Source organism: Narcine bancroftii, chromosome 1 (assembly GCF_036971445.1).
Source record: "Narcine bancroftii isolate sNarBan1 chromosome 1, sNarBan1.hap1, whole genome shotgun sequence".
Classification (NCBI taxonomy): Eukaryota; Metazoa; Chordata; class Chondrichthyes; order Torpediniformes; family Narcinidae; genus Narcine; species Narcine bancroftii.
The window spans coordinates 206,270,163-206,288,693 of NC_091469.1; the positions used below are offsets into that span (position 1 = coordinate 206,270,163).

The following is an 18,531-nucleotide window of genomic DNA, read 5'->3' on the forward strand; positions in this document are numbered from 1 at the left end:
ACAAAGTGCTGTGGCCAAAGGAACACGTGACAATGCCAATCAGCATTACTCTGTTGTTCTAGGGCAAAGAAGAAACAAAACTTGATCTAGTGTCAAACATTGACACAGTGCTACAGAATTCCCCGAATGCTACAGTGGAATCCTCTGCTCTGGGTCCCCAGTCTAGCTTTCTGAATACTAGTTCAGTATTTTAAAGCCACCAATCCCATATCAACATTCTGCTGAAAAGGGGATCATTTTAGTATTAGGAAGGAGCACACATGTATGGAAGAAGGGATCAGTGATTGAAATACAACAGGCTGAAGATTTTAAGTACAAAGCACAACCCGGGAGCAGCTCATTTAGAATTGGATAACTCTTGTTATTATTGCACCCCTGCACTAGGGACATTTACACTATGAATCAATAGGGAAACAACAGCTCAGACAAGTGTCTTAATCTGGTCAGATACTGACATTGGTCAATGATAACTTTCTCCATGCCCTCCTTCAGCTGGTTAGTTGAACGAAGACGTTTAACTGTGCCATATAGAAGCTTCTCTTGCTCTGTCAACTTTTTACGTAGCCGAGAGATCTCATCCTTCACAATTTTTCCCTGAAAATACAAAAAATAATCAAATGATTTTGAGCAATGTTCTCTCCACTGGAAAGCAAGGAATACACAATAGAACATTGCTGCATCCTGTGAATATTCACAAGAAAAATCCCCCAAATTCTCCTGAAACAGATCAAAGTAAGTCATTGTTATATCAACAAAATTATTCCTTGCTTACATATTCTGTAAATGGACTGACCATGGGTTCCACGTGGAGAACCTCTTACCCCAACATTTGGCTTCCGTCAGTTTCACTGTCTTGCTACAGTGGAATCCTCTGCTCTGGATACTAGTCCAATATTTTAAAGCCACCAATCCCATATCTGCTGAAAAAAAAACCCTGCTGGAAGGGGGTCGGGTCATTTTAGTAATAGGAAGGACTGCACATGTATGGAGGAAGGGATCAGTGATTGAAATACAACAGGCTGAAGATTTTAAGTACAAAGCACTACCCGGGAGCAGCTCGTTAAGAATTGGATATGAATCAATAGGGAGACAATTTCTGCAACCATTCAAATTAAAGCTGTGTGAGGTTTGACAACTACCAAAACATAATGCATAGGCACGCACAAGGCACAGAGATACAAAATCAATGGAAGTACAGTATACTCAGCACCATACACTGGAAGCCTCTGTAACTAACAAGAGTCGGTGGCCCAGGCTTCTGATGAAAATGATACAATGTGTATGACAATAAACTCCTTATCATTTGTTTTTTGGTCTGAACCTATTCATAATGAATCAATGAGGGAACAAAAGGAAAATAAAAAGTGCGGTGTACACACTCAGCAGGCTGGGTATCATCTGTGGAAAGAGAAATAGAGCCATATTTCTGGTCATCAGACTTCCACCAGCACTAGGGAAAGTTCAAAACCCTAGCACTGACGAAACTCCATCAATCTGAAACATTATCGCTTTTCTTCACAAATGCTGGCTGACCTGCTGAGTTTTTCCAGAATATTTTTATTTCAAATTTTCAGCATCTGCAATTTTTCCTTTGAAAACCTAGCTGGACTCAATGTTTGAAACGATATACAATTATTCTCTGGCTGGAGGTGGGAGAAATGTGAAAATGACCAACGAACGGTGTTTATCATTTCCCTGCAATTGCCACATTCCCCAAGGAGTGAATTCAAAAGGGAATGTTGTGCAGCAATTTGAAAGACAACTAAATGGTCTTCTTCAGTGATCCAACTAACTGGCATCACTGAGGCACTTGCAATGAGTCATGGATAGAAATACAGAGATCCTCCATTAAAAAGATCAAGTTCATCACTTCCTATATTAGTTGATGAACTATTGCTATTAAAATAAAAACACAAAGCTGGAGAAACTCAGCAGGTCAAACAATGTGCTTTAGACAGCAAAGATAAAGATACATATCCAATGTTTCGGGCTTGAGCCCTTCAAGGTATGAGCAAAATGTCGGCAGATGCCTGAACAAAATGGTGGTGGGGAGGGGCACAGTCCCAGAGACAGAAGGAAATAAATAGATAGGGAGGGAGGGAACACTAGCAAATGGGGGTGGGGGGAAGCAATGACTGTGAATAGAATAAGGAAGGGTGGAAGGCTAGGGTAAAAAAAGACAGGGTTGGGGAAGAGAAGGAGATTAGGGAGTAGGCAAGCAGAAACCTGATAAGTCGACATTAATACCATCCTTTTGGAGTGTGCCCAGATGGAATATTAGGTGTTGCTGTGAATTTACAGGTGCCCTTGATTTGACAGTACCCAAGCCCATGAACAAACATGACATCATGGGGGTGGGGCACAGAATTGAAATGGTTGACCACTGGGAGATCCCTGCAATTGATGCGGACAGAGCAAAAATGCTTAGGGAAGTGATCTCCCACTCTGCACCCAGTCTCTCCGATGTAGAGAAGGCCAGAAATAAACTTCTCTTGATTGATCCCAAATAATATCTTTGCTAAACCCAGGTACAATTCTTTTTGAACAAATTTCTTTTTCATCCCTGCAGGATTACATATGGTAGCTCAAAGTTAATAATTCCATGAATGACAACAGCAAAAAAAAATGTTTAACAAATATTGTATGTTTCAAGGCTTATAACAAGCATGTTCTTTCTACCTGCTGAAGCGGACTACTGGAGCTGGCAGTGGGGATGGGCAAAGACACCCTCCAGAAGAAAGTTAGCAAGCGTCCTGCTTCCTCAAGAACTTGCTGCATGCTGCTTACACTTGAAGACAAGTCCTTTAGCAAAGGTTCAAGTTCCTGGAAGGTGTGGGGAGGCAAAAGAGAAACAAATACATTAGATGTCAATTAAAAAAAACCTCCAAGTAGCAGGTGTGACAGATTATAGATATGTTTTTGGGAGATAATTGGGGCAGGTTTTTTAGTGTAGGTCACATAGAAACACTTTAAAACAGATCTTATTTAAAATACTGGAGCTCTGCTCATGCTAGACAGTCCGACACCAAGAGCCTTTGCAAAAGCTTTGGAGAGTGCCCAAAAGACTTCACCAATAGATTGTTGTTTACAAAAAGGCAATCGATGAAAGAACTCGTCAGTGCCGCAGGCTGTCTGGAGTGGAACTTGCTGTTCTAAGAGTGTCATGTGGTTTTGCAAGCATAGAGAGAAAAACAGGCTTTTTCTCTGAGAGAGAGGGAGAATTCAGTTCTGCAGTTTTGCAGTCAGCAGCAGCAGTTGGGTCTGGAACAGGACAAGCTGGAAAGCTTGTGGAAAAACCCCATTTGCAAGATGGGTTGTGAGTGCTTAGTTCAGCCTGGTCAAAGCCCTTGTGGTTCATGCAAGAGGAGAGGACTGGCGGCCTAATATTTCACTTGAAATAAGGGAAACAAAAAGGAACTCTGTGGTCATCTGAAAGAAAGGGATTATCATCTGGAAAACCCTGATGGGGCAAGTTTCTTTGGCAAGACACTGAAGTGGCTGGTTACAAGGAATCAGTTGTGGGTGTTGTTAGGTCTGCTTTGTTCATGAATGAGTGAGACAAACACCAGACTGAGTCGAAATCAGGGTTCTTTGTTCTTTATTACCGGATTGTAACACTTGCGACTAACAATGTTAGTCGGAGAATGCATTCTGCCGTTATCAGCAAAATGGTGATTTTTTATACCCTTGGATACATGCTTAGAACATCATCATATCATTACTTGTCCAATGACTAAAACTGTTGCTATCCTTTCCCTGCTAGCTTCCTGCCTCTCAATCCATCAATGTCTCTCTTTATCTTGTAAGTACAAGGATGCATTCACATCTTGTTACAGCCCTGTACAGGGTAACTCCTTACACATTCCCATCTCATGATGTTTTACCTTACAGTGTCCAGCGAACAACAAATCTCTCTGAAATCCAAGAACCTTCCTGAGCGGTAACCATTTACCTTTCAAGCAGCAAAGCCTGGTGAACTTCATAAATGTTAAATTCTGTGCACAGTATAAGAATTGCCTGCAACTAGTGAACTTGAAGGAATGAGAAGTGAGATTAGACTATGAATCAAAGAACTTTTCTGAACTTACAAACACATTACATACACATGTGCTTAGAATTAGAAAGGGATTAAGTTAGGTTAGTTAATAGTGATAAGCTAAAGTGTGATTCTGTTTTCATGTTTAAAGATAATTAAAAGCAACTCTCGTTTAAGTAACCATTTGTCTTGGCAAATATCTGCTGGGTTTTGGGGTCCTCTGGGCTCATAACAATAACACAGGAAAAAGGGAGCATGTTTGTGCAGTGCCCAGAGGTGCATTGAAAAGGTATTGGAGGTGCTCGGTGAGTGCCAGGCAAGCTCAGTAATGCTACGGATCTGGCGAAGTGGAAAGCAAGGGAATTTGTGAAGAAGCTGATAAAGGAAGCTGTACATCGAGCTCCTGGAAGCCAAAATCAATGTGACTTTGACAATACCAAAAGTTACTATTCACAAGCAAGTGCACTGTAGACAGTTGTGGAATGCGGACCAGGGAGGGGAAAAAAAATTGCAAGTTGACGAATCTACAACCTGCATATTTTTTACTAATTCCATGTTAGGTTTATCAAAAGCAAGAGGTTCAAGGCACATTTCAAAGGTGATTTATGCATTCAGAGGGATGAAATCTGGAAGTTGCTGCCAAGGAAATGGTGGAATCAGATACAATTGGCTCAGCTAAGAGGCATTTAGATAAGCACTTAACTAAGCAAAGCAAAGAAGGATATGGTCCTTATGTGGGCTGATAGGCTGCATAGATGGGCAAAAAAGTCAGCTTGGATATGGTGGGCTGTATGAATGACTGAACAATTAAAAAAAAACTATTGTAAAATCAAATAGAAAACCAAATAAAAATGATTTTGCTCACATCAAATTTTCATCTTTTGTTTCATTGGTTTTAGTGTTGAAAGGCTATTGAATTCTTTGAGCTCAGTGTCAAGATTTAACAGGCAGACCAATCCATTAATTTCATTGCACCAGTCCAAAACATGAGTATGAAAGCGTGGATAGTAGAGTTCAGTTAACCAATGCAAAGATTTTACCTTAGTAGCAGTACTGTGATACGCAGAACTTCCAAGTCGCGTATCCATTGCACGGAGCAGAGAGCGGCCCTCAGAAATTTGGCTGCAGAGTGCATTGTAATCTTCCAGCAGACCAAGTACATACTGTCCATCCTGGTCTGCCCACATCTGATGAGCTGGTACCAGCTTGGATGGTTTGTGAGACAGTTCTGAACTCTCACTGTGATACGAGGAGCTGTCACACTCCTCCATTGGCAATGCCTTGATTCCTAATGTGGAAGCAGGTTAGAGAAACAATGATTTCATTAAAAACCCTATGCGGAAAATCTGAAATTAAACAGAAAACATTGGAAGTTCTCAGCAAACCAGCACAATCTGTGGACAGAGCTGTTTCAGCTCGTACTTTCAATATTTACTGTTGGTTTGATAAGAAGCCTATCCAGTTGGGTGATTCTGCTACTGTACTTCATCTAGAAAAAAAAACATTAATTTCAGAACATTGCTGTTCTTTCCCTCCTAATTAACCCCTCCTTAGCTGTATGTGGACATGGAAAGGAAAGGCAGCACTGGAGGTTCAACCTGTGAATGCAGGTGGTGATTGTGACCTGAACTGTACAGGAGGCTGCAAGGAGGCCTATGGTAAGAGGATTGACTGGAGAGTGCCCCACCGCACTGACAGCCGTGAGTGCACAGATCGTTTCAAGTGCAGCAGGGGGAGAAGAGCCAGTGAGGAATTGAACTACTTTGATAGTTCATTAGTTTAAAATAACAATGTTGCTAGTATTCTTTGAATTAACAGGAGCTTAACTAGAAATATTATTCATGGCAAAAAGGGGTAACCTGGAAAAGTAATTTTTTTCTACCTTTAAAATAAAAGCCAGGAAACTATAGGCCAGAGTCTAACATCGGTGGGTGGGGGAAGAGGTATTATATAACCATTTATAGCACAGAAACAGGCCAGTTTGGCCCTACTAGTCCATGCCAAACATCATCTCCTACCTAGTCCCACTCACCCGCATTCAGCTCATAACCCTCCACACCTCTCCTGTCCATATACCTATCCAACTTTTCCTTGAATATTAACATCGATCTCACTTCTACTACTTCAGCCAGAAGTTCATTATACCCCAACCACCCTCCCTTAAACTTTTCCCCTTTTACTTTCAATCCATGCCCTCTTGTTTGAATCTCCCCCACTCTCAGTGGAAAAACCCTATCCACATTGACTCTATCCGACCCCCTTATAATTTTGAATACCTCTATCAAATCACCCCTCAACCTTCTACGTGCCAGAGAATAAAATCCCAGCCTGCTCAACCGTTCCCTGTAACTCAAACCCTGAAACCCCAGCAACATTCTCGTAAACCTCCTTTGCACTCTCTCTATATTGTTTAAACCCTTCCTGTAATTCAGCGACCAAAACTGCACACAGTATTCCAAATTCGGCCTCACCAATGCCTTATACAATTTCAACATAACATCCAACTCCTGTGTTCTATACTCTGATTTATGAAAGCCAACATACTAAATGCCTTCTTCACCACCCTATCCACACGTAATTCAACTTTCAGGGAATTATGTACCAGGAGTCCTAAATCCCTTTGTTCCATTGCACTCCTCAATTGTCAACCATTTAATGTGTATGACCAGTTTTGATTAGTCCTACCAAAATGCTGCACCTCCCAATTATCAGTATTAAACTCCATCTGCCATCTTCCAGCCCACTCTTCTAACTGTCCTATTTCACCCTGCAAGCTTTGATAATCTTCCTCACTGTCCACACTACTGCCATCTGGAAATTTACTAATCCAATTTGTCAGCCAATCATCTAGATCGTTAATATACACGACAAACAGCAGTGGACCCAGCACCTCCCTGAGGCACTCCACTCGTCACCGGCCTCCAATTTGACAAACAATTTTCCATCACTACTCTCTGGCATCTCCCATGCAACTATTGCTGAATCCATTTCACTGCTTCATCATTAATACCTAATTCTTCCACCTTCCTTACTAACCTCTTATGGGGAATCTTATCAAAAGCCTTATTAAAGTCCAAGTAGACAATATCATCCGCCTCCCCCTCATCAACCATTTTAGTAACTTCCTTGAAAAACTAAGATTTGTTAGACATTATCTACCACGCACAAAACCATGCTGACTACTCCGAATCAATCCCTGTCTTTCCAAATAGTTATATATACACCATCTCTAACAACACTTTCCATTAATTTAACCACCAACGTCAGACTTACAGGTCTATAATTACCAAGGTTACTTTCAGATCCTTTTTTGAACAGCGGAACATCATGAGCCACCCTCCAGTCCTCTGGCACTTCCCCCGTGACCAGTGACATTTTAAATATTTCTGTCAACGCCCCCACTATTTTGTCAGGACCTGGAGATTTATCCCCCTTGATCTTTTTCAAAATAGCCAACACTACTGCCTCATTAATTCTTATATTATCCATAAGCTCCCTACCATATTTCTTCACTTCATCTGGCTCAATATTCTTTTCCTTAGTGAATACTGAAGAAGAAAAAAATCATTTAAAATTTCACCCATCTCTTCTGGCTTCTCATAGAGCCTACCCCCCCTTATCTTCAAGTGGTCCAATTTTATCCTTCACTCCTTTTAATGTACCTATAGAAACCCTGTGGATTTATTATTTTTCCTGCCAAAGCAGCTTCCTATCTCCTTTTAGTCGTTCTAATTTCTGTCTTAAGTTTTTTTTATATTCCTCAAGCAGTTCATCCCCTCCTTGCTGTTTACACCTATTTTACACATCCCTTTTCCTCCAAACTAAGTTCCCAATATCTTTTGAAAACAAGGCTCCCTATAGTTTCTAGCCTTTCCTTTAATCCTGATGGGGACATACCAATTTCTTCTTTAAATATCCTCCATTTATCAGCTACATTCTTCCCTGAAAATATCTTATTCCAATCCAGACCCTCCAAATCTTTTCTCATCCCCTCGAAATTTGCTTTCTTCCAATCACGAATCTCAACCTTTGGCTCAACTCTATTCTTTTCCATTATTAGCCTAAAATTAATAGTACTGTGAACATTAGATCCAAAGTGTTCCCCAACAAAAATCTGTCACCTGACCTATCTCATTCCCTAATAGGAGATCCAATACTGACCCTTCTCAAGCCAGTTCTTCTACGTATTGATTCAGAAAACTTTCCTGAACACACTTGACAAACTCTACCCCATCCAGCCCTCTTACTGTATCCCAGTTAATGTTCGGAAAGTTGAAATCTCCCACAACTACCACCTTATGTTTATTATACATATATGCAATCTCATTACAAATTTGATCCTCTAATTCCCTCAGCCCATTTGGTGGTCTATAATACACTCCCATTAATGTTTTCATGCCTCTGCCATTTGTCAATTCCACCCAAATAACTTCGCTGGACGATCCCACCAAACCATCCTGCCACAGCACTGCTGTAATGTTCTCTCTAATAAGCAAAGTAACTCCTCCACCTTTTATCCCCCCTGTTCTATCATGCCTAAAACAACAGAATCCCAGAATATTTAAACTGCCAAACATGCCCTTCCTATAACCAAGTTTCACTGATGGCCACAATATCATATTTCCATATGGCCATCCATGCCTTAATCTCATCCTCCTTGTTTACTATGCTTCTTGCATGAAAATATATGCACTTGAGAGACTGTCCTCCACATATACTCCATTTGTTATCATCTTCCTCCCTTCTTCATTCATATTTTTCGTATTGGAAAAATTTGACGGAATGGAATCATTGGTACTTGGAGGTGGGAACTCATCATGGCTTTGTCAAGGGAAGATCTTGTCTGTTTAATTTGAGGAGCTATGGTGTGTTGATGAGGGTGCTTGGTGTAGTCTATGTGGATTTCAGCTAGGCTTTAGACAAGGCCACACTTGGAAGATTAGACCAAAGAAATTGAGTGTCTTTGGGATCCAGGGAACTTGCAATGAAATTGGACACCATTGACCAGCAGGCACCCTTTCCACTTTTTTTTATATTACATCTATATAAAATATAGTTTTCAGGGAATAGGAAGAATAGTTACTGATAGCAAGGAAGCCAGTCTTCAGCCACAGAACAATATTTGATGAGTTGATACTGTGCTATAGTTCTATGGTTTATAGGATGAGCTGTAAACTCTCTCATAACCATACAAGCTCTTAAACGTCATGGTACTGAAGGCTATGGACTTTGTACTGGTTAATGGAATGAGTATCGATAGGTATTTGATGGCAGGCATGAAGACAATGGTCCAACTAGCTAGATTCCATGTGTCCAACATAGAATTTACAAGAGGAGAAAATGTGAAGCCAGAGTTCAGAGACTTGCCTAACGTGCTTGGTATAATGAGAGTCTAGAGGGGAATTACTCATTGAAGCAGGACCTGCCAACTGCAGGTGAGCTTGGATTTGTCTGCATTGGACTGTATTGGTACAGTGTCAGTCTTGTGTGCATTTAACAACATAGCAGAACATTCACATTTCTCCATTTTCCCTTTGGAACTTGGATTCTGGTTCCAGTAATTCGAACAGGGCCTGGTCTCGCCCTTTGTCCCATTTAAAGTCACTATAATTGGTGAATTGTAGAACAGTACAGCATAGAAACAGGCCCTTCTAATCCATTCTGAACTATTATTCTCCCTAGTGCCATTGGTCTGCACCCTGACCATAGCTTTCCATGCCCCTTCAATCCATGTACCTGTCTAAATTCTTGTAAAAATTAAAATTGACCTCGCATTCACCACTTCAATTGGCAGCTTGTTCCACACTCCCACCACTCTGTATGAAGAAGTTCCCCTAATGTTCCTTCTAAACCTTTCCCCTTTCACTCTTAGCCCATGCCCTCTGGTTTTTATCTCATTTATCCTCAGTGGAAAAAGTCTACCTGCATTTTAAATACTCCACATAATCTTAAATACCTTATCAAATCTCCCCTTCATTTTTCTATGCTCCGGGGAATAAAGTCCTAACTTGTTTAATCTTTTCCTGTCCTGAAGTCCAGGCAACATCCTAGTAAATCTTCACTGCACTCTTTCAATCTTATTCATGCCTTTCCTGTAGTTAGGTGACCATGTCTTGTATAATTTTACAATAACATCCCAACTCCTATATTCAATATTTTGATTAATGATGGCTAATATGTCAAAAGCTCTTTTTACAACCCTACCCTGTGGTGCCACTCTCAAGAGAATTATGTACCTGTATTCCCAGATCCATCTGTTCTACCGCACTCGTCAGTGCCCTGTGTATTTACTGTGTATGCCCTTTCTTGGTTTGTCCTTCCAAAATGCAATACCTCAAACTTCTCAGCATTAAATTCCATCTGCCATTTTTCAGCCCAGTTTTACAGCTGCTCCAGATCCCTCTGCAAGCTTTGAAAGCCTTCCTTGCTGTCCAAAGCACCTCCAATTTTTGTGTCATCTGCAAACTTGCTGATCCAATTTACCACATTATCATCCAGATCATTGATATAAATGACAAACTGGTCCCAGCACTGATCCCTGAGGCACACCACTAGTCATAGGCCTCAAGACTGAGAAGCAATCATCCACTACCACCCTCTGGGTTCTCCTGTGTATCTAATGTTGAATCTAGTTCACTACTGCCCCATGAATATGTAGCGTATGAACCTTTCTGACTATCCTTCCATGTGGGACCTTGTCATCTCCTAAATCAAGTATCAGACTGGCCCAGGAAGTTCATTTGCATCTAGCGGTTTCCATCCTCTCCACCCCCCTACTAGAACAATGCAACTTTTATTTTATCACCACTGTGAAACATCACAATGTTTATTCTGGGTTATTTGGTGTCTTTTTAAAATTCAAGCAAGTGTTTTCTATTTCAAATCATCCTTGTAACCTCCATGAACTTAGCAACAGGCCGCATGGGTGATCTGGAGCTATGTGGAGGAACCACTGACTTGGGTGATGTGACTGGTGAGTAGCTTGTTTACCCACCTACGTGGGGCCCCCAACCCTGGCACCTCACTACAGCAGGCCTTTCAATCCACACCAGCTCCTAGTAGGCAAATACAATACTCTCCAGAATTAGAGTAGCAATTTTCTTTTTGTCATTGACGTCTACTTTTTTCTGAGCAAAAACAACAGATAGTTAATATACTTGACTGTACATACACCAGGCTGTTGTGATATAAGCAGTGCACCAGATGAAGCAGTTATTAGTGAGTCCTTGCATAGTAGCTCCATTTGATAAAGCTTTAAGATCTGATCACTGACTGTTAGCGAGGAAAAGCTTCTCACACTAACTGTCACATCCAATATTAAAACTAAAGTGAACCGAGCATATTTTTACAGACCTGGGATTCTGAACAATGATCTATCAGTTGCTGCAGGAGTGTTTGCAGATTTGGACAGCGTTGGAAATCCATGAGACTGTTCATTTTCTTTACAATCCTCTGCTGAAGAGTTGGGTTCAGAATCTGTTAAACATCAGCATGGTGTGAAGATTTGTTCTATGCAGAGCAGTGTTGTAGATCAACAAGGTTGTTGGGGGGTGGTTCAGACCATTCAATCTTTACTGGCTCTTCGCAGCAGAATCTGTACTGTCTCCCCACACCCTCCAACTTTCCTTGTAGCCCTGAAAAAATATCTTTTCAGGACAGTGACCTACTTTGTTTCCTTCACCTTTAAAAAGTAGGCAGATTTTAGGTCTCAACCACTGATATTCTTCCCACCTCATGCCCGCGGAACTTTTGCCCAAAATGTTAAACATGCATCTCTGTTCACTGATCCACATGCTAAAGAGGGCAGGTTTGCTCTGACCACTGAAATCAGTTCTGTGAAAGCAATACTTGTATCAGGAACTGTGCACAGACCAAGCACCAATACAGAAATTGATGAGTTTAATGACACAACCCTAATCACATAATCATTGAAAAGTATAGCTGAAGTTTTCTACCAACTTTCATGTTGATCTTTCAATTTTCTCGAATAAAAGCAACTGTGGGTTAAACCAGAAAACATAATTGACAAAAAACTTCAGAGCCAGTTAGACTGAAAGTTGTCATGGTTTTGTACACTCCTTTTTAAAAAAAAGTAATCTCAGCTTCAGCAATAATAGAGACATTAAAGGAGGTTTAAAGTGATTTGTTGGTCCAACAATGACACCAAAGAAAACCTTTCAAAACGCAGTGAGTGTTGGATTGGTAAGGGTCTTCCTGAAGCATTGAAGAATGTAAATGTGGCTTCCCAAAGAGGACTGGATAAAGGTGAAAAATTTGGAGGGCCCCCAATGAATGAGCAGACTGGATTGTTCCACAAAAGGTCACCTTGGGCATACAGCCTCTTACTAAGCTTTAATTAGCTTAGTTAAGAGATTCTTTGAGGGAAGTTTCCAAAACATTAATCCGGGCTTTCTCGACAGATATGACCGAACCTGAACACTGCCTGCTTTTAACAATTTCTACTGAGGGTTAGCCACAATTTATAAGCAAATTCAAAGTATTAAAATAGTTTTTGAATATTATAAAATGGTGTTCCTTGTGTCCCTTGCCCACATGCAATTTCACTGATACAAGGTATAATGTCCGCAAAATTTATTTTCAGAGTGTAGTTACCTTGATACAGACGTCTTCCTCCAACACTCCTCTGATCCCTTGTCAAGAGGTAGTTTATATTAATAGTGGAAGGACTGCCTTCATTTTTCAGTTGTCTTTGCTGAAGCTGCTCTTCAAGCTTCTGACGAAGAGCAGTGTTGGTCTGAATGCTTCTCTCCAGCTGAATTCGAAGGCAGCGGATCTCTGCCACGAGTTCATTCATGTCGATGGATCCTTGAAAATGTTTCACTGCTTCATGGCTCACATGCCTTGCAGGCCCTGAAGGGTCAGCGAGAGAGGCCATTTCAAGGTGAGTGAATTTACATTCAAGTCAAAATTCAGAGTCTAAAAACTTTGCAGGCCCCAATCCTGGTGGAAATGGATCAAACTACAACAGATCGGATAGCATCATTAATTATCAACTTTACATATTCTGGACAGAATGTTACAAAATAATTGGTCAGATATTTAAGATGGAGGTGAAGAGGAATTCCTTCATTCCAAGGATTCTGAATCCATGGAATTGACTATCCCAGAGACTGTGGTTGTGGTGGTGGTGGTGTGTCACTAAATGTATTCATGGCAGAGATCAACAGCCATGTAACCAACAGGAATCAAGGAGAATGGAAAGAAAGCAGGTAAAAGGTGTCGAGACTGAATAGGCTTGAAGGTTGTTTGGCATATGCAGTCATTGACTTGTATTTCTTCCAATCTAGTGCTCACCCATGTGGTCTCCTCTATGGTGGAGAAGCTAAATGGAGATTGGGTACAGTTCCCTCCAATCCACAAGATGACCAAAGCTTTCAATTGCCTGTTCTTTTATTCTCCATCCCACTTGGACTGCAGGCCAAGTCTCCATTAGTCAGAATGGAACAATGACCATTGAGTCTTTCTTTGCAGTTTCATGAAATGGTCTTCAAATAAGGGCAGCAGAGGTGCTGGTGATGTGGGGAATACAGCATTAATAGCACAATTACCTGTTGTGTTTTCCTTCAGCTGCTCATATACTCGAAGTTCAACCCGCAATGATTGCAGCAGCTCCTGGTTCTCAGAGAAGAGCTGATGCTGCAGGTTAACCTCTTGTTGCAGCCTGCAACAGAAGCAGATTTAGAGTTGACATAAATTACTCACGACACACCTTCCTTTTCAGCTCTTGCACCTTGTTCAGGTTTCCAAACATCGAGCCAGATCAAAGAGAGAGTAACCCTGAAGTCAACATGTCCTGAAACAAATGAATTTTCAACTCTGCAAGAGGACCAATCTTATCATCTTCTTTGGTTTGAACTCTTCCCTTCCACCTCTCCAAATTTATACCGTCTCCAGAAACCCCTTACCTGTTTATTTCTTCACGACTGCAGTGCAACTCATCTTTTAGCCTCCTTCTTTCTTCATGGCCATGATTAACTGTGACCTGAAGTTGTGCACTTTCCCTCTTTACACGCTCACACTCACTACGCAGGCGATCAATACTAGCAGTCTTCTTCGACAGGGATTCCCTTAGTTTTTCAGCTTCTTTCTGTTTGTCTTGGAAATAATTTTAAAGATATTGACATTCTGGATCATATCATCTACCAAGATTTTATTTAATGAGAATAGAAAGTTTTGAATTTTTAATTATTAAAAGTTGTAAAGATTACACATCTCTTTAATTTTCATTTGGAACATTTTCTATTCAAATCATACTCAGCTTCTATAATCCCTAAAATAACACCCAACAGGTGGTCCTCTACAACACAGTGCCTTGCCCACTAGGTGGTGACCTTACAGGTGGTCATCCACAGCACAGAGCCTTGACCACTGGACAATGAAACAACAGGTTGCAGGTTTCCAAAGTTCCTTCCACAATGAATTCTTAATTGTAGTCTGACTAGTTAGGACATATTGAATCCAATAACTCATTAAAGTAGGTGCAAGGGACTGAATGGCTTCATCTTGTTCCTACTTGTTTTGAGTTATAAAATATCCCATTGTCTGTTGTTCCTTTGGCAGGTGGTCTCTGTCAGTTAGTTAATGGCTGCACAGCACCAACCTTGGGAGCTTCTCACCAGCTGCACCTTCAACGCTTTGTTTTGTTCCTTCAGGTAATGAATCTCATCTGTCATGTGAATGCGCTCATTCGCACCATGGATGAAAATATTGGTCGAAGCTGGAGGATGCAACATATCACTTCATTAGAATGGCTTACACAGAGCCCTTTGCATTAAACCTGCTTTTGACTATTACCTCCATGCCCACCTCCAGGTTTATCTCCAACACTTCCCACATCTGGATATGACATCACCAGGTCCACATGGAATGCCCCATCAGCGGAACCAAGAACAAGACCTCAGTGGTACAAGAAAACCACTTGTTCCAAACCAAGCCTCGCCAGTGATACCCAAATCAAAAGTGGAAAGGTTTCATTTAATTTATGTTGGATCTTAATCTGGGATCAAAAAATGGAATGTAACTCCATAAATGGGCTCTAATTTTAAACTTGTCCTTACCCATGTACTCAAGTGATTGGGCGAGGTCTAATACCCATTGAAGTGTAGGACTGTTCTGAGGTGGAGGGGCTACAAACTAAGTCAGTATGTTTAAATTCATCTCACATAGGATCCATGCATTTGCCACAGATGGAAAGGCTAATGAATTTTAACAGGTTACACACATCTTTAAACTTGCTTTAGAATTAGGACTATTTGGACCTCTGAAAACAGATTCAGGTCTGGACTGAAATTATTGAATCCTCATTGGTGAGGGTTCAAATTGGACTGCTCACCTGGATCATTTTCAGCTGCAGTTAGTCGACACTCTAATTGTTGTCTTAATCTGTCGTTATTTCTAATAGATTCTTCCAAGCGGTGCCTTAAACTCCGTATTTCATGGAGGTTGCCTGCCAACAAGTCTAAGCAAAAAGATGACGGAAATTAGCATCATTGACATTTCATCACACCATCAAAATCAATGGGGAAACATCATTTCTTCAGGACGCCGCCAACAGAGCAAATCCTCTCCATCATGGAGCATTTCATAACAAATTCAGAACCCATCAAGGAAAGCAAGGCAACAGAGTAGTTGGTGCTGCTGCCTCTCTGGTCCAAGGAACTACACTAATCCTGACTTCTGCTGCTGATCACATACACTTTGTACATTCTCCTTTAAACCGTGTGGGTTTCCCCAAGTACTCCAGTTTCCTCCCATATCTCTAAGACATGCTGATAGGAATAATTTACTGTCGTCTGATAACCTATGTTCAAGTGAGCACAAGAAAGAATACATTGCATGTCTACTGAGAAAATCAGGAGGGTGAATGAGACTCAGGATTGCTCTGCTTGGAAGTAGCATGGGCCCAATTGGCTGGCTGATCTCTTCCTGTGTTGTAATCATTAATCAGCCTAGCAAATACTGTTAAGTACTGAAACACATCACAAAACAATATTAGCAAATAAATCGTTAATGATATTCTTAACAGTTGCACAATAAAGATCTGTGCAATACATGCACACACTTTAACAGTCTAACCTTTTCATAATTCTATTTAAAGCAGTGGTTTCAATTTTTTCTCATTCCACTCACATACCACCTTCAGTTCTTTCTTCTTTGGCTTGGCTTCGCGGACGAAGATTTATGGAGGGGGTAAAAAGTCCACGTCAGCTGCAGGCTCGTTTGTGGCTGACCAGTCCGATGCGGGACCACCTTCAGTAATCTCTTACTAATCACAGAGCTCCTATGGCATAGGGATTACTGAAGGTGGTATGTGAGTGGAAAGAAAAAGTTTTAAAACCACTGCTTTACAGGGTGCAGGAGATTTACCAGGATGTTGCCTGGATTGAAGAACATGTCTGATGAAACAATGCTGACAAAAGCTAGGGGTTTTCTCCTTGAAGCTACAGAAAATAAAAGATGACAATAGAGGCACATTATGAGGGACATCCAGCACTTTTTTTTTTCTGATGGCAACAATAGAAAATACCAGAGGACATCTGTTTATGATGAGTGGAAAAAAGTTTAGGGAAGATGTCAGAGGTACTTTTTTTATGTAAACACAAAGTTTGATGGGTACCTGGAATGCATTGCTGGGGATGGTGGCAGCTGGTACAACGTGGACATTCAAAACACTCTTTATTGGCCACATGAATGGAAGAAAAGTAAAGGGCTTGAGGTAGGGAAAGATTAAATTGTTGTGGAGTAACTTTACATTGGTAGACACAACATATAAGCTGAAAGGCCTGTACTGTAATGTTTCATATCCCAATTCCTGCTTGACTACTGCCCTTACCTCCTTGATTTGCAAAGGTTCACCATCCCTTAGTGCATTAAATTTTAAATCCTAGCCTAATTTTTTCTGGGCCTATAACCAAGTCTATCTAAACACTCCATTCTTTGGACTCCAGTCTTTGTACACATGCTTCGCTGGTGGTAAAGTCTCTAAAGCTTTGTTCAGATGATTTCCAGAAGGTCCCCCAAACCCATAAGTTCTTTCAAGTCTTTTCACACGCCTGCTCCCAAATAAGATCAATGGAAGCAGTAAATAAAAGTTAAATCTCACCCTCTGCATTATGCCAGTCAGAATCATTTTTCGGCTCTGGGGAGACTGCAGTTTGCTTGTCTGCGGTTAAAGGGTGGCTGCTCTGATTGGGAGAGATGGTGGAATGGTTATCACCATTCTGCTGTTTTTGTGTTAAAATGGAGCGATGCAAGTCCAGCTCTGTGCGTAGCGTCTCATTTAACTCTTCCTTGTACATCAGCTGATCTCGTAATGCAGAATTCTCTCTCTCAAGTTCATATAATGTTTGAGCATCAGCATTGCCAACTGGCCAGTCACTAGTGTGTGATCCTCGAGATTCCACATGGTCTGCTTGTAAGGCATAAAGAAAAGTGATCACATTTGTCTGAAATATACCCAATTTGAAATCATTTAAAGTAAATGTAATGACACCCATAGTTGGACAAATCATTTTTGGTCTTTTTTAAAACATTTACAGCACTGTAGATACTGATTCTGGCCATTTAAACCCGTGCAATCAAATTGCATGCAAATTAACCTGCAACCCAATACATTTTTGGAGGATGGGAGGAAACTGGTGCACCCAGGATAAACCCCTGCAGACAAAGGGAAGAATGTACAATAAGAAGTTTGTACCAGTGCCAGATTAGAGCCCAGGTTGCTGGCGTTGTAATAACCAAATTTACATCAAGTTTAATTTTCTCCTTCAAATCACATGGATCACCAGCCCAGGTGGCTCCTGTAAGGCTGGGAATTCTGCTATATTAACAGTCAGCAAGAGAAGCCCTTTCTCTTCAAGGACAAGCAGAAAATCTGAGCTTCATATCACCCCTCTCCCACAGGTCCCAGGGTGAGGATCTACATTCTATCCCAAATCCTTTCACATGCTGCATAGAATTATAAGATTGGTACAGTTGGTATAGGGGGTTTAGCTCAACTCCTTTACAGGGCCAGCGATCGAGACTGGGGTTTGAATCCCGTGCTGTCTGTAAGGAGTTGGTACGTTCTCCCCGAGTCTGCGTGGGTTTTCCCTGGGGGCTCTGGTTTCTTTCCACCGTTCAAAATGCACTGGGGGTGTAGGTTAATTGGGTGTAAATTCAGTGGCATGAACTCATGGGACGAAATGGCCTGTTACCGTGGTGCACGTCTAAATTTAATTTTAATTAAAATAGGAACAGAAAAGCACCAAGCCCTTCAAGCCTGTTCCACCATTCAACACCATCATGGCTGGTCATGGAACTTCAGTACCCTATACCTTCTTTCTCTATAGCCCTCGATTCCATGAGGGACATGTCCATTTATCTAATGAACAGCCTCAACAAGTTTCTGTAATAGGGAGTTACAGAAATTCACAATTGAGTGAAGGTGGTCACTTATCGGTCATAACGTAGCATGTTCTAAGATCATGAAAGTT

At 41.1% G+C, this 18,531-nt stretch overlaps 1 protein-coding gene across 8 annotated transcripts in view; it reads right to left on the reverse strand.

The window, feature by feature from the left end:
- Positions 1-18,531, reverse strand: part of cdk5rap2 (CDK5 regulatory subunit associated protein 2) — a 147,878-nt gene that overhangs the window by 3,380 nt on the left and 125,967 nt on the right. For 6 of the 8 annotated variants that reach the window (XM_069889403.1, XM_069889391.1, XM_069889364.1 and 3 more), the window contains 10 exons: positions 17,160-17,468; positions 15,390-15,515; positions 14,658-14,774; positions 13,963-14,152; positions 13,606-13,718; positions 12,650-12,907; positions 11,390-11,512; positions 5,077-5,324; positions 2,680-2,823; positions 456-594 (listed from right to left, as the gene is read on the reverse strand). In XM_069889403.1, the coding sequence (XP_069745504.1) occupies positions 456-594; positions 2,680-2,823; positions 5,077-5,324; positions 11,390-11,512; positions 12,650-12,907; positions 13,606-13,718; positions 13,963-14,152; positions 14,658-14,774; positions 15,390-15,515; positions 17,160-17,468 (1,767 nt within the window). Of the gene's footprint in view, positions 1-455; positions 595-2,679; positions 2,824-5,076; positions 5,325-6,274; positions 7,585-11,389; positions 11,513-12,649; positions 12,908-13,605; positions 13,719-13,962; positions 14,153-14,657; positions 14,775-15,389; positions 15,516-17,159; positions 17,469-18,531 lie in introns of those variants that run through there. The other 2 variants (XM_069889374.1, XM_069889393.1) reach the window with 2 other exon arrangements.